The 17,276-nt window shown below is 33.3% G+C and overlaps 1 protein-coding gene across 1 annotated transcript; it reads right to left on the bottom strand.

The window, feature by feature from the left end:
• Positions 1-6,499: 6,499 nt before the first annotated feature.
• Positions 6,500-14,602, bottom strand: LOC129305953 (cell division control protein 2 homolog). Its single transcript, XM_054946192.1, has 8 exons — positions 14,324-14,602; positions 14,050-14,234; positions 12,923-13,043; positions 11,073-11,246; positions 9,215-9,378; positions 7,527-7,614; positions 7,368-7,421; positions 6,500-6,866 (listed from the first exon to the last, which is right to left on the bottom strand). The coding sequence occupies exons 1-8, from the start codon at positions 14,330-14,332 to the stop codon at positions 6,777-6,779; spliced, it is 885 nt and encodes a 294-aa protein (XP_054802167.1). The 5' UTR covers positions 14,333-14,602; the 3' UTR covers positions 6,500-6,776.
• Positions 14,603-17,276: the final 2,674 nt, after the last annotated feature.

The following is a 17,276-nucleotide window of genomic DNA, read 5'->3' as shown; positions in this document are numbered from 1 at the left end:
GTTGAGAGAGATTATCCGCAACTAGATTTTCTGCACCCTTGTTATCAATAATTGTGACATCAAATTCTTGTAAAAGAAGAACCCATCTAATTAACTTGGCTTTACATCTTTTTTATTCATCTAATATTTCAAAGCTTGGTGGTTAGTATATATTGTCACCTTAGAACAAGAGAGATATGATCTAAATTTCTCCAATGCAAAAGCTATAGCTAAAAATTCCTTCTCAATGATAGCATAATTAAGTTGTTCTCCATCTAAGACCTTACTAGCATAATATATGACATGTAACTGTTTATCTTTTCTTTGTCCTAACACAACTCTTATTGCAAAATCACTACCATTACACATAACTTCAAAGGGGAGACTCCAATCTAAGGAAACAACTACAGGGGTAGAAATTAATGTAGATTTTAATTTATTAAATGCATCTAAACAAGCCTCATCAAATAGAAAAGGTGTATCTTGCACAAAGAGGTTAGTAACAGGTTTAGCAATTTTAGAAAAGTCTTTAATAAATATTTTATAAAAGCCAGCATGACCTAAAAAACTCATTATACCTCTCACTAAGGTGGGTAGGAGCATATACTCAATAATTTAAACTTTTGCCTTATTCGCCTCAATTCCTCTTCAAAAATTTTATGGCCTAGGACTATACTTTCACTTACTATGAAGTGACATTTTTTCCCAATTAAGCACAATGTTAATCTCTTGACATCTTTGTAAAGCCTTAGAAAGATTAGTTAAACATAAATCAAAAGTATCACCAAATACAGAGAAATCATCCATAAAAATTTCAATTATGTCCTCTACCATATCAGAGAATATAGCCATCATACATCTTTGAAAAGTAGTAGGGGCATTACAAGGCCCAAAAGGCATCCTATGATAAGCAAAAGTACCATAAGGGCAGGTAAAAGTTATTTTCTCTTGGTCCTCTAGTGTTGTTGGTATTTGAAATTACCTAGAGTAACCATTTAGAAAACAATAAAAAGCGTGCCTTACTATTCTTTCTAACATACTATCTATAAACGGAAGAGGAAAGTGGTCATTGTTATTGCTTCATTCAATTTTCTATAATCTATATATACACGCCACCCAATTACCACTCTTATGGGAATAAGCTCATCCTTTCATTTTTCACCACAGTTGTATCTCCCTTCTTAAGAACTACTTACACAAGACTTACCCAAGGGCTGTCGGAGATAGGATAATTAATACTAGATTTAATCAATTTTAAAACTTTTGCTTTAACTATCTCTTTCATGTGAGGGTTGAGTCTTCTTTGTGGTTGCACCTTTGACATGTAATTTTCCTTCACAAGAATTCTATGCATATAAATGGAGGGATTAATGCCCTTTATGTCAGTAATAGACCATCCAATAACATGTTTGAATTTTCTTAGGACTCTCAATAGTTTATTCCTTATTCAAAAGTTAATGCAAAAGAAACTATGATAGGAAAAGCATTAAAATCACCTAAAAACATATTTTAAATGGTAGGGAAGAGGTTTTAATTCAACAAAGGGTGGTGAGTTTGGGGAAGGTAAGGGCAATAAATTGCCTATACCTAAATCCTAATATTATTTCCTATAATGTCAGTTTTTAATTTCAAAAACTTCCAAACTCGTTATTGTTATTATAAAATCATGCTCATCCTTGTCATTTTCACTTAAGTTTTGTGCAATGCATGTCCTAAGGGGATCACTATATGAGTACATGTTAAAATGTTCTTAGGCAAGGGTATCAATAATATCAATGCTAAAAACGGTTTCATCAAAAGATGGAATTTAACAACTTTAGCTATTTGAAATGCTTCCTTTTCGTTACCAACTCTAAAAATTAATTTTCCCACAAGTACATCAATTAAGGCTCTACTAGTTAATAAAAATGGTTTTCCTAAAATTAGAGAGACATTCCAACTATCCTCAATGTAAAGTTTTTGACTTTCACTATTACATCCTCAACTACACCTCTTGAATATCTAGTTGATCTATTTGTAAGTTGAAGAGTAATATTGATTGGCTTGATGTCTGTAATTCCAAATTTCCTGCATAAAGAATAAGGCAATAAATTAACACTAGCACCTAAATCACATAGACAATTTTCAATAATATCTAAACCAATGTCACAAGGAATAATAAAACTCTATAGATCTTTCAATTTAGGTGATAGCTTTTTTTTATAGAATTGCACTACACTTCTTTATAAGTGTCACTGTGGCTTATTCTTCCAACCTCCTCTTGTTTGAAACAAGCTCTTTAATTTATTTGGTATAAGCAAGCATCTTTACTAATGCCTCTAGAAAAGGAATATTGATTGGAATTTTCTTAAACATCTCAAGGAATTTCTAGAAGCTTAAATATGGATCTTTTTTTTTAAGGCACTTGGAGTATGAAATAGGGGGTATATAAGGTTTGTTTTTAGGAGGATAAGGGCCGCTTTGAGTTGTAACATTAACTTTAGGCATGTCAATTACCTCATCATCTTCATCATTTTTTTGTTTGCTTATCCTTTTAACCCCATTATCAACCTCTTGGAGTTCTTATCTTTCTATAAGATGACTGCCATGACTCCTTCCTTTGGATTAACTTTAGTATTGCTAGGGAACTTATTTTGACTCTGCCCAGTAAGTAAGTTAGCCAAGTTGCTTATTTGGGTCTCTACATTCTTCATAGAATTACCCATTTGTGATTTCATATTCTTCACAGAAGCTTGTGTTGAAGCGACTGCTTGTTTAATTTGGTCAATCTCTTGATTCATACTCTTCATACTATTCACTTGGCAATTTGCCATTTGAGCCAAAGCTTCTTCCAACTTCATTGTACGATCTTCAGTTGTGTTTCTTTGTTATTGAAAGCTTGGTGGTGCGAGTGGCTTTTAAGTGATATAATTTTTTCAAGAGAAATTTGGATGATTTTTCCACCCTAAATTGTATGTGTTAGAGTAAAGGTCATTCCTAGGATTAATTTGATCAGTATCAGTTCCGATATAATTAGCCTCCTTCATATAGTCACCATCACAATTGTATGAAGAGAATTATTAGTAGAAGAAAGAGAATTAACAAGACTAAAATTTTTCAATAATAAATTTAAACTCTTTGTCAAATCCCATAGTTTATGTGAGACATCTAATGTAAAAACTTCATTAACCATCGCCCTCCTTTCTTGAATTGCCTTTTGCCTTGAATTTGTTGCTAGCATTTTGTAAATCTCCTCCCTTTCTCCAACAACCATATTATTTGAATCATCTTGAGCTGCATTATCAACTTTTGATTGGCATTCAGCATTAAGCCTAATCATGAAAAATGATCATAGAGAAAATTAAGGAGTAAAGGCTCCTCCTTCTATTCCTAGTCGATATGAGACTATAGTCCCACTTTAACTATAAATCCTCCCCCCATTAAGAGAGAAGGCATCCAATCATTTATCTAAGTACTTTAGGAATTCTCTCTGAGATATTTGGAGCTCATAGAAGCATTTTGAAGGTTGAAAGCGAGATCATTGAGGAGTTTTACAAATCATAATTATTTCTTGTCTCCTTAATTTTTTCTGTGATCATTTTTTATGATTGAGAATTTTAGATGGTGTTATTTGATTTTATTAAGTGTTTCTAAATTATCCAGTTGGGGTAGGGATATAGTCCAATTAGGGAGCTAATTTTTTTTTGTTTTGACTTTTTACATTTATATTTATGAATATTTTTTTTCCTTTTCAATTATATTTATTTCTTTTGGTCTTCATGTTGATTTTATGATTGGCCACTATTTAATCAAATTTATAGGTAATCTTGATAGACTTGAAGGTGAAGAGAGAACCTATATCTAGAGAAATAAACATAAATAACTAGGTTAGGGATAGTTCTAGAAATTTGTGATGACTTAAACTATAGTTTTACGATTTAATTAGTTGTTTAGGTATTGTGAAAATGAATTCAATGCTAATTAAAAAAGGATCAATAATTCAGGAGAATATTATGACATTTTAGGAATAGTTGTCACTATAATTGATTAAAAAGTCAATTCAAAGGGTAAAAATTAGTAATTTATAAGGTAAATTTTAAACCCCAACACTTCAAGTGATTGTGTTTTTATCATCATTATTTTCTTAATTTATTTTTATTATTTATATTTTCAATAAATTATCCATTTATCTATTTTTCTCGAACTATTAATATATATATATATATATATATATTTGCCTCATGATATGATATGTGAAAATATACTCCTTCAATAAATATATTTATTATTTTCTTTTCTTTTTTACATTTTCTTCCTTTGTTTAATCTATTATTTTCCTGCAAGATATAAAAAAAGAAAGATATGAGTAAATTTTATATTAAAATTTTTTTATCTTATAATTAAGTGATGAGAAAAAAATATAAATTTTAATTAAATAGATATAAAATCTTAATAAATATAATTAAATTCAAATCCAAATATATACTTATTTAATTATAAAATATACACTTATCTGTAGTTTCCCTAAATTTATGATCACATAATTTTGAATTAATTGCGCGTTCTAGGGAGGCTCCGTGAATGTAAAAATAAATCAGTTCAGACTTGGCTCCAATTCAATAGACATGGACTTTATCTTTATAGGCTTAATTATTTAGATACACCTTGATCCCCCCAACCCCAATTACAAGGCAATGTCTAACAGTCTGTTACGTAATGCTAATTATAACAGTTTGTTGATATAGCCGTTACCCCCACACTGTTACTCATGTTCAGATTAATGCCTAACAATTGTTAAATTTGTTATTTTTATATGGAGATGTGGCAAAACAAAACGTTGCATGGTTTTAGAACATAGTTCAAAATCCAAAGTCTACATTTTGAAGAAAAGTAGAGCGACCAATAGTATATTTAAATTAGGATTAAATGACAACAATATCTTAGACCTTTTTTTTTTTGGCCAATAGCACTAAGTATCTCAAACTTTTTGTTAGAACAATTTCACTTTGAAACTTTAAAAAATGATACAATATCACCACATCGTTAACTTGGACTAACTTTTGATCATTAAATCTATTGTTTTTGGAACCATACTGTGCACGTGTCATACTTTCTCTCTCCCTAAACTGTTCTTCTCTCCCATTCCCTGACTGGTGTTCTCTTCTTGGACATGACCCATCTCGCCAAGCAATTGGAACTGGACCAGATGGTGGCGTTAATTTACTACCCCAAATGCCTGCAATCGAACCTCACCCACGGCCTCAAGCGTCGTACTGACCTGGGCACCACGACCCTCCTTCTGCAGTAATGATAAGTTCACGCTGGGCCATTATGGAATGGAGAGTTTTCTGTCAATATCAAGAAAACTGAGCTTCATCCTCCATCCATGGATGGAGAATTAGGATGCTCTGTATTTTGAACAAAAACTTACTAGCTACCTCATCTTTATAGGATTTGATATATATATATATATATATATTTTTTGGAATACATAGTATTTGAATTTTGAATCTGCCTCAACAAGTCACGTCAAGAGTAAGAAATTTTCATATTGATCCATACCGTTATGTGTTGTGAGCTCATGCTAGTGATTTGCGACTCTTGGCACTGGAGCAATAAAAAATGCTGCGTCATTGTGAAAGAAAAAAGACAAGGCCACTAAATCATGATTTAAAAAAAAAAAAGTCACTATTGCTTCTCAGAAGATTTGGCTTGATTAAAAATGATTCAGAACTAACTTCAAAGAATTAAGTACTCTGATGCTCGCAAGCCTTTCTCTTCTGTTTCTTCTTCTTCATGAGCTGATCAACCTCACTCATGCAAGAGACCGTAGGTGATGACAGCTCACGTCAACTAAAGCTTGATTTTCTGAGCTTTCTTTGACCTCTGGTGATGACGGCTCACATCAACTCAAGCTCGGTTTCGGTTTCTAGCAATGCTTTGCTAGGAATCAGATTCAGTTTCTGAATTGAAGCTATGAGTTGTCGCGGCAAAAAAATCCAAGAAGTTTGCCCCTCAACTCAGCAAGCTTCTCCATTGGGATTAATAGCTCACACGCTACACTACAGATTAATTAAGGATCACTAGACGACGGTGGTGAACTTGGAGCATAGCCATCTGCCGATAGCAACGTTCCAAAACCCAAAGCCAAAAGCGATAATGTATCTACTGAAGATCAGAGAGGGGGAGAAGTCAGTAATGGAGGAGCCGATCATGTTCACAGGCATGTATAGGAGCAAGATGAGCAAGGACCTAGAGCTAGTGAGGTTGAAGATGGCAGTTTATGGATTGAGTATTGGCGACCCTTTTTTTCTCTAACTGCCAGATAAATGGTCAACTCAAACAGTAGGATAATATTGCACTTTTTTTTTTTTTTTTAAGTTCTAAAACGAAATTACTCCAACAAAAAGTTTGGAATACCAGATATTTCTGATGAAAAAGTTTCAAAGCATTTTTACCCTTTAACCCTTTAAACTAAAATGATTGGTATTGCCAAACCATTGATGGGGGAAATAGGAGAAGCAAATGTACAATGACGAAGTGCAAAAGCCCTGGAGTAATATAATATTTAAATATACCAGGAGGTAATGTAGTCCTATCACACTCAAGCAAACTACAAATTTGCCACCAATACGTAATCTCCAAGACAAGAGGTAGACAAAATGATGATAAAGTTGAATGTAAAACAAATGTAAGAACAATAAAAACTATAAATAAGTTCAATCATATAATAGGGGGAAATGCAAAGCACAATCAAAACCCAGACAATCTACTTATACTATGTTTCTATAGACATCCTTGTCAAGAAGAACAAGGGATCAGGGTACAAACTTAATGTCTTTGAAGTACTCATGCTCAAGAGCGTTCCTGGCTGTAATTCTTCTGCTGGGATCCAAGCAAAGCATACTCTGGAATGAATTTCACACATTTAAACAGTTGACAGATAAAGCTCAATGGACGTACTTTAAACGATAAAAATGAAAGTTTCATGTTTATATCAGATTTGAGTGAAACTTGTGTAAGAAACAAAGGATGCTGGATGAAAAATATGGATTGAACAAGAGTATATAATAAGGCAAGAGTTGCCTGCCTGACGAATGATAAAAAGAAATTGTTAGACGCACGTGTCTTATAATCTCATCATAGTGTGGGACGTTCAAATCCGCTTCAAAGATGTCAAATCAACGCCAGGGAACTAATGCTATTGAAAAAAATACTCTCCTTTTTGTTTCATTTTCTCTTAATCAGTACTCAGTTTGGGTGTATGGCTCTCCTTAAGGTTCATATTAGCACAAGGCTTCCGTTCTCCATCAAGAAAGCAATTTAAGAATTCAATCATGACATTACAAAACATTTGGTTTCATTTTCAGTCCCAGAATTTAATTACTATATTTGAATGATGCGCTTACAGAAAGAAGATCGATGCCAGCTGGCTCAAGATTTGGAACCACAGTTGCCAGGTCCTGCAAAGGATAAAAAAGTTAAATAATCCTTACTGCTATTTAACAATGCAGATACTAAGAACTCATGCTCGTGTAACTCAAAACATCAGCAACAAAATTAATTACCTTCGGAGGCCACTTTGGAAAGGTTGATTTAAAATCAGGCAAAGAATTCACACCAGGCCATGTATCCTCATTTGGCGTACCCATGGTCCTTCATATAAGCAATAATATGTTGATTTAGAATCGTGTAAAATTTTTACAATATGCACATTGGATGCAAAATTTTTCTGAATGCTTTCCAGTTATTCAATACTGTCAAATATATTAATATTGATTAGTTTCTATATGAAAGAAAATATCATTATATTATATTCACAATCTCACAAAACTCAACCTACATTTCCCTCCTCTTTAGTCAGGCAATTTAAGAGGGAAGCTGTAAAGGAACAGCATTCAAATTAATATTGATGGCTCATAAAAGTCCCTCAATCTCACCATGTTATATTATGCAAGTCATATCAATCAATAAGCACTTCGAAGGTATGGGAATAGGAGCATAAGTTCCAAACCCAGAGTAAAGTAATTATCTAATAAATCCTAATGATTCTTCTTCATCTCTTAGCATGCAGCTGAAACAGAAATCTTACAATCAAATTACATAGCCACAATCCAGGCTCCTGGGAAGACACAGAATAAACATACTTATGGATGTACGGAAAACAAATAGGATAACATGACTCAATTTCCCTGACACTCTATCAATCATTACAAACTTGCAACTTTTTTTCTTTAATTCTCTTTTTCTTTTGGGCTGATCTAGGCGTCCTATGCTTTGGCCCAAGAAGACCTCCGTCACCAGCATCCTAGTCAGACATAACCTGTGAGAGACCTTAGCCTAGCCACCAAGGCAACAGCCCCGAAAAGAAAAATCAAGAAGGTTTATGAACAACTTGCTTTAACTTAAACTCTCAAGGCTCTGGCAATAATTGACGACCACTCCTATTAAATGCAAGTCGCAAGTTGCTACAAGAAATATCAAAGATTTGACACTTGTCATGAAAAGAACAAGGCTCACACTAAGGTCAACCACAAGAATAAGACCAAAAGAAACTTCACAATACATTATTTAAGCAGTAGATTGCAGTACCCTCATGAAATATTTCACTGGCTTGACCTTGTATAATGACGCAAAATTATAATAAACATAAAGGAATCTGCAGGACAAAAGAACAAGATGGAATAACAATCCATGCTTTAAAGCATTGACAATTAGTGTATCATGCTTCATCCCTCATGAAGATGCTTTTTTGATAGAAGAATGCATTAACAAAAAATAGTCCAATAGAGGAGGAGATAAATCCTCCTAGAATAACCAGCAACAAGCCTAATGATGATGATTCAATATAAAACCAACAAAGCAACTACCTCCTTTCAACTGAGAGCCATTTGCAAATATCTCATGTACTTTCACATGATGGGAATTTAAACCCTTCCCCCAATACCCTGCTAGTTCAATTAGCAAAGTTTCCAATTAAGACTCACATTTACAGGAAGTCAATGTTTGCATTCAGCCAGGTCATAAGGGAGATTCTCTGAGATTGAGAGAATACTATTACCCTATGATTTTTTGAGATCACTGAACAAAAGAGAGATTCCTGTATAAGTGTGCTGTTCAAGATTTACAGATTATTGAGGTACTAGTATGGATACTGGATGGTCATTCATAGTTAGAAGGCGTCATTTACCAAATTCCTAGCAAACAGATGGTCACGCAAAACAATGTCAAGAATTCACCACAAAAAGCCGTTTACCTGAATATTTTAAACAATTCATCAATCTCAGAGTCCCCAGGAAATAGTGGTCGCTGGTTTACCATCTCTGCAAATATACAGCCTACTGACCAAACATCAACTGGGGTAGAGTACTGGCGAGATCCAAGCAATATTTCTGGCGCTCTGTACCATAGTGTCACCACCTACAAGCAACTAACAATGAACATTTCACATGCAACAAACTTGAATAAATGAAAAGTAACCACAAAGTCTATGTACATGAATTCTTGCCGCAAGATAATTATATTGCTTAAATGACCAACTTCCATTAATCTGCCATTTTAGTGCATACCACAATATTTTACAATGTAAATTACCCTCCTCTTTCATAAGAGAGGACTTAATTACACACCACTCCTTTATTCTATATCATAAAAATATGCACTGATCACCTTGAAAATTCTAAAACCATCCATTTGACTGAACCTGAAAGATAAAAATATTACACAACCCTCCTCTATTTAGCATATAATTATTTTATGTCTTTTACAAAAACATAAAATAAAAAATATATTCCAAAAATTATTTGCATTTATAATAATGGTACTTAAACTAATTAATTATATATTCGGCAAATATTATCATTGAAGTTATATGCTAAATATGGTTAAATTAAATATATCTTTTCATTGATTGATTTTACTTAAAAAATTATTTTTTTAATACATGTTTGGTTTTTTCTATGTATTTACTTTCTAAATAGACTATAATTTTCTTAAAAAAAAAAGGACTTATAGCTTGCTAAAGTTTGAGTAGTAATTGTTTTAACCAATTGGAGCTATTTTGGACACAAAGGATTTAATTGTAGCTTATCTTTTGATTTCGAGGAATGAAAGAGAGTATCTTTTCATAACAAATGGGAGAATCATGTAATTAAGCCATCCCTCAAAAGGGAGTAGTTAACTTTGACTAAGTATTTCCACTTAAAAATAAAACAACCTTGAATAACAGAATGCTTTTGATAATGTAAACATTATTAAAAAGAGAAATAGTCTAATCCTTTTAGTTTGCACCCTATTTATTGGTGAAATGCACGCATTTCATCTCTTCAAATTACTATGGAAGGCAACATATTGACAAGTTATCTCAAATGAGTTTTAGACAAGGAAATCAAGTCAATTTACAATATTTTTTTTTAGCTCACACAGCTGAGTTAATGCATCATGGAGTTCAATTTGTTTGGTTTTGAATTTTAGTTTCACTCATCCCCTTCTTTCCTATGATTTTTAGCCCAACCCAACTCAAAAGTGAGGAATCTCTATAGCCAAACTTCAAAGCACACCACCTTAGTTTAACTTTAAGTTTGATCCCCCGGCCCCCTTTCAATATCTCTGCAACAAGCCAATTAAGACCTCTACAATCTGCTTCTAATTCCATTCCACCTTTCAACAAGCTTCCCATCACATTATTTATGACAAGCTGTCCAACAATTAGCAAGTCTGACAGTCATTCTAACAAGGTTATTTCTCTCGGTGTTCTCATTATGTGTTCTGGAGCTGCAAGACAGATAATCACCTTTTTTCCTTAGCAACGTGACTGCACGGACAATGTCTTGGGAAATTTTTTTTTCATCTTCCTAAGTTACTTATCAGCAGTACGCTTTAAAGGTTTTGGCAAGATAAAGGTCACTTTTCTCCTTGTATGTTTAATATCTCTTAAGAGAATTACTTACCATGATAAAATTTCTTGAGGAAGGCAATGTATACGAACAATATATAGATCAAAGTTAAAATGAGGTGCACACTTTACCCATTTCCTCAACAGAGTGCCTATCCATTTTAATATTGTAAATTCCATAGATGAACAAAAGCATAGATAAGGTTGGACATAGTTGAACCTCATGTGTAAATGTCCTGACAGGAATACCAAATGCCCTGGCCAATCCAAAATCTGCAAGCTTTAGTGAATTACTGCGGCGATCTATCAACAAATTCTGTGGTTTCAAATCTCGATGAAGAACTCTATGTGAATGACAGTAAGCAATGCCACAGAGAATTTGATAAAGAAACATCTGCGGAATAAATGATTAACCCAATCAAATTTCAATTGAATTAGTCCTTTAGGTGAGGATTAGTATTTTTGTTTTTCACTTCACAATCAATATCACATAACACCAATGCACGTTAATAAAGATATGTCTAAATCATGGTTGAGCCAACAGTGTCTAAGGAAATTATACTGTTCGGAGCCATAAGTAATGTAAAACTGCTCAAAATCAACTAAATCATTGATTAGGGATCAGAAGCTAGGAAAGGAACCCAGAAAGCATTTAAATAATCAACGCCATATAAATTAAGGCCTCTTTATTGTCATACAGCTAGGACTTTCAAACTGAATTACTTTTAGTGATGAGTGAAAATCTTTTCTAGTCAATTCCTTGAGATGATAGTTGAAAAACTTGCTACGAGTTGAAGGTCACAGCAAAGATCTGGATAGAAGAATTTAATATCTCAATTAAAACACTCACTGTAGCAGTTCATACCCACCTTCATGTACGGATTACGAAAATAAGAGAACTTAGCTATAAAAGAAACTTCAGGAGGAAACAACAATGGATAACTAAAAGATTTAGGCGAATAAACTCCTAAACCATAGATAAAAGACAACAGATCGTGTTCAAGCCACTTTAATCCTTCAGAACTCTAATGCATACAATTTATTCTAGAATAATTGATTGAAAGGCTTTCCAATGCTGACTCTGAGACTTGAAAAAGATATGAATATTCTGTTAACTTGCAAAATGGGTCTGGCGATTTCACAAGTGTCTACATGAAGGAGTGGCAGCATTTGATTATTTTGAAGAAAACCCAGATGGTGAATGAGAATCCCCCCCCTCCTGGCAGTCTCTCCTTTTCTTCACAATAACTTGATTGAAGAAAGATATTAACTACAAGAAAAGCCACTAAGTAACAATGAAATAAGACTCTCGATATGTTAATCCTAATCCTCTAGATAATAATAATAGTAAAACCTTGATCCTGTGTAAGTTTAACTTGGACAGCCTTGTCAACTCTCCCACTTAGCTTAAGATGATACAAGTTACAGCTTATTCCAACTAACTAACTTTAAATATATAAAAATATATAGATTCCAGATTAGGAACTTAAATACTGCACTCACATTTGAAAATGAAAATATATCTACACTAGTACAGGTACATAAAGCACCCATTTTAAAAATGAAATGTATCCAGATGGGAACACCATGACACTATGCAGCAAGTTAATAACTTAATAGTAGCTACAACTTCCTCTGACAATGCCCTCAGTAAATAAGCCACAGCTCCAGAATTCTGCAACCTATTTCACATGAAGCGTCAATTAATCAGGAGGGACCTACATTTGGATAAGCAGAGATATGCTTGGCTTATCTACTGAGTCATTCGTCACAGAAGTGGTGAAGCATGCATTCACAAGGAGGGACTTGCATTTTGAAAAGCAGAAATATGCTTGCTGCAACTGTAAGAGTATTTAATCAAAATCATTCGTTTTCCCCTTAATTTGATATATGGAAAGACAAGAGAAAAGAGTTGAAAGCTATAAAATGTCTTGCTGATTACATTTGCTTGATAAAGCATTATATAGTAATTTCATTTTTCAAGTGAATTCCAAACCTATAATCAAGGTAATCATAATTTTAGTTACTCAAAGCCAAAACTCCTCCAAACATAAGAAAGTATTTACACACTTTTATTTGTCGATGATCTTTTGCAAAATCTGGACATGAATCCATGTGCTTCTTCAAATCCAGGTCCAGGTACTCAAAAACCAGATACAAACGCTTCTCACTGTGTACTACATCCTGTAACCTGTCATTCACATAGCCATCAAGCATATGCCATATGGATATGGCTGAAAATGTAGAGAACAATGGGACAGCAACTCAGTGAAGTAACAAATTTAAGAGAAAATTTTATATGAAGAACATTTTTAAGAGTCCAATTGGGCCACCCATCTTATTTTTTTTACTGCACATCATAACATTCTGCAAGTATGTCTTCCATAAATCCTTCAGAACAACCCATATAGAACTTCTGCTTCTTAAAGGGGGGCCAACATAATGGGATGTAAGAACACATTTGACAAAACATCAATACTAATATAAATTCAACCACTCAAGAGTCCCAAAACGAAAACTGCAACACAACAAGATACATAGTGTTTAAATGAAACATTAAGTGTCTTCTCATATCCAAGTGTCAGATATGCAATGCACACATAAGGCTCAGCCTTCAAGTATTGGTACTTTATAATCACTTGGACAACAAAATGATGAACTTAGTAATTAAAATATCATGTTTGCAACCCACTGCAATTTACATGAACATTTCCCAACAGTACGGACTCAAATGATAACTTCGAACAGCTTCAACCGCATACCAAATTGGAAACAGGTTATCAGAATGAATACCAAATTATAGATATGATTCAAACGATTGTAAAAGTAATATCTTGATGTCAAATTAAGTATCAGCATAAATAATGCTAATGTATAATACTATCTGTGATTATAATGGATGTACTGGCTGAATTTTAACAGCTGCAGTATTGATTCACTAGAGACGCCTTAGAAAGGATTGTCATGACCAGGCTCACTTTGAAGATTTCCAATTTTATTTTCTGCTTCCAGACAAAGATTTCTTGCTAACGCATCAATGCCATAATCAAAAAAGCATTTACCAATTAATTTAGTAAAAGAACATATTATCAGTCAATAAAAGCCTCATGTAAATTGAACGTATACTCAAATAAGATCTATCTCATGGGTCAAAGTGAATTTACTGAAACTAACCAGACTCAGAGACGCAAGTATACCTAACAATATTCCTATGCTGCATTTCTTTCAGTAGCGAAATCTCTCGAATCGCAGTGCTAGGCACTCCCTCATCTTCCTGCTCCAATCGAATTTTCTTCAAAGCTATGGTCTCATTCGTGACGCGATCACGAGCCTTGTAAACCACACCATAGGTGCCTTCGCCTATCTTCTCGACTTTCTCGTACTTCAAAATCATTAAAAATAGAGATAGAATTGGCAGATATTCAAAGAGACGCTCAAAATTGAACTCAAAGTCCATCACATTACACTAACCTGTTCCATGAGACAAGCTCAAAGTTCGCAGCCAAGTTCTAAAACCAGAGAGAAATGAAGAAAGATTGAAAGAGAAATCGGTGAAGAAAGTGGCGTTGAAGTGGACGTGGAAGAAGTGCCAAGTTACCGGCACCGGAAAAGGAGGGATTCTTGCAGTGCGAGTAACAATCGATCCACTGCCTCAGCCTCCTTTCAGGCAAGAGACTTGTGTTGGGTCTAGTTTTGTGGGAGCCAGTTTCTTTCTCGGCTTCTCAAATCCCTTTGGAGGCATGTCTTTTTTTTAACAAGGCTTCAAGCATTTCGCCTTCAACTATTTACTGAGTACTTTTGCCTTCAACCACTTGCTTTGTACTTATGTCCCCGTGCAAAATTTTTGAAAATGATGACTAACATTTAAAAAAAAAATAACTTTCACGGGTTAATTGAAAAAAAAATTGCAAAAAAGACTTAAAAAATTATAGAAAAAACTCATGAAATTGCAAATGAGTATCAATTAAAAAGATAATATTGATTAAATCATAAAATAATAATTGGTCAAAATCATATTTTGGCATTTTGCATAAATAAAACTACTCCTCTAGTCCTATTAATAAGACAGAGAGAGAAGAAAAAATTTAATATTATTTATGAGACACTTGTCAATTTTCAAAGCTCCTCTTTACATTTTTGCCCTTATTAAATGTTTTGAAAAAAATATCAATAATGAGATTTAAGAATATCTATAAGAGTTAAAAGTAAAAACTTGTTACATTTTAAGACAAAGCTAATGAAGTTTAAGGTTTTCCTTGGTTCCGATGAACCATACTGAAAGTGATTTATAAGTAGAACCAAAAGGAATAACATTTTTATCCCGTTATTTACATGTGATTTTGATGACTTAATTGGTATTAATTTTTTATAGGGTTGTTATATGTAATTTTATAAGTCATTTTCTATAATTTTTAAGGTCTTTTTCTACAATTTTTAAGTCGACCAACGGCTAAGATTAACTTTTTAAAATACAAAATATTCAATGTAACATCCTAGATTTTAATTTCTGTATTAAATGAGTTAATCAAGGTTAATTAAGTAAAGTTGAGTAGTAATAAATTTTAAGATGATTAGATATGGTTAATGTGCCTATTGGTTGTGGTAATGGTCATAAAATTGGGTCTAAAGGTAGATTGGGCCATTTATGCCAAATTGGGAAGCAATTCATAATGGGCCATTTGATGCCGTCCATTGTGGCAAACACGCTATGCACCATGGTGGATGGTAAAAAGTTTTAAATCTTATGCTTGCCTTCGTAAGTTGCAGAACAAAAAAGAAAGGGAGAAATTGAGAAAGGGAGACAGAGAAATTTTGAAAGTGATTTGAGCTTGGTTTTACCTAGGTATGTCTTTCATACTCTTTCTCCTTCTCTCTACACATTTTGTAAGAAAGATTTATAGTTGGAAGATAATGATTTTCGGATTTAGGGCTACAGGTTCGAACCCATTGGTTCAAATGGGATCGATGAGAATTTTTTAAGAATTCTATTCCTAGATTAGAAGTTTTATAAGGTTATAAGTTTAGGTCTAGGGCTTTAAACGAACCTTAGGCACTTTAATAAAGAATTTAGGTTGTTTAGTGTTGGTTGTTATTTAAGTTAATGGGAGCTAAATAGAATTAATGGATGTGAGATTGTGCTTGTAGTTGGGAAGTTTGGTGATTAAAGTGTGAATTTAGAAGCTAGAATTAGTGCTTATGATGATTGATAATGATATTTATCATTGTTAAGTATATATTAACCTTATGGTGTGCCTTTTGAGCTCAACTCTAAAAGGGTAACCGTTGATTTTTCAAATAAGCAACTAAGGGATTTTATTTCATGTTAATTATTGGTAGATCAATTATAGGTATTTGTGAACTTGATGAATGTATTTTGTAGCTCAATGAACTTGATTTATCATTTTAGAAACTCAAATGCAAGTGTGGCCTTTTTCATATAAATGAGAAAAGTTCAAAGTGGAAAATTGTTAATTATTTACTAAAATGAGGATTGAGTATTGTGATAATAAATGATGAATATATGATTATGGTAGTTGAATTACATTGTAAAATTTAGTTTTCCCTTTGATGCATTGAGTATGCTAACATGATCATATATTGAGCAGGAGTTCATCCTAGGAGGAGTTGGTATGTGTCTATTTATGTGGATATTACCAACACCATGAGTAGCCTCGATGTGTGGTTTAGGGTCAAGTCTTCTTGAATCTCACCTAGGAGTGAGTGTGAACACAGGTTATCCAGACCCTTAGCCCTTAACATCACCTTTAACTAGTTAGCTCCTCACAATTGGTAAGCTCAGGTTAGTCCATTCACACAAATGCAACCCTGTATAAATTGTCAGCTTACGGATTTAGTTGGCAGTATAAGAAGGACACAAGGAGTAATTTGATCATGCATCCCACATATCATGTGATGTGATATTGCCATGCGAATTTAATTTATTTTAAAGGCCCACTTTGCCTACCTTAATTGATTTTCCTTGTATTTTATATAATTTAAATTTTCATTAGTTAGTGGTTGTTCTTAAGGGTGGAAGTAGGTCATACTTCTATTAGAGGCCTATGGGTTAGCCTACTTCAAGCAAGGCTAGACCTATTTACCAAACAAGCCATACTGGGTTTAGGCCTTTGATTAGGCCTATTTACCAAAACTATGCTAGGCCTATTTTCAGAAGGCCCAGCCTTCAAGTCTTATAGGCCATCCTGTATACATGCATATTATTATATAATATATTACTTGTGTATATAACATATAATATATAACATATAATATTTAATATTTAATTTAGAAATTTTGATAAAATCAACTCTACCTACTTTCTTCAGCCTCTTCTTGTAACATCCTAAATCTTAATCTTTGGATTACTAAAGAATTAATTAAGTTTAATTATAGTAATTGAGTGATTCAACGTGGTGTGTAGCAA

This window comes from Prosopis cineraria, unplaced genomic scaffold, assembly GCF_029017545.1.
Source record: "Prosopis cineraria cultivar Desert tree isolate PC_DT_omini unplaced genomic scaffold, ASM2901754v1 PC3, whole genome shotgun sequence".
Taxonomy (NCBI): Eukaryota; Viridiplantae; Streptophyta; class Magnoliopsida; order Fabales; family Fabaceae; genus Prosopis; species Prosopis cineraria.
Note: the sequence above shows the minus strand (reverse complement) of the source record. Positions and strands in the feature narration are given on the sequence as shown.

Bases quoted from the DNA above. Each gene is read 5' to 3' on its own strand.
- LOC129305953 (XM_054946192.1), bottom strand. The intron at 9,379-11,072 runs GTTCAACTATGT...AGTTGCTTGTAG, and splicing joins TCAGGACATTTACACATGAG to GTGGTGACACTATGGTACAG. The intron at 7,422-7,526 runs GTAATTAATTTT...TATCCTTTGCAG, and splicing joins TTCCAAAGTGGCCTCCGAAG to GACCTGGCAACTGTGGTTCC.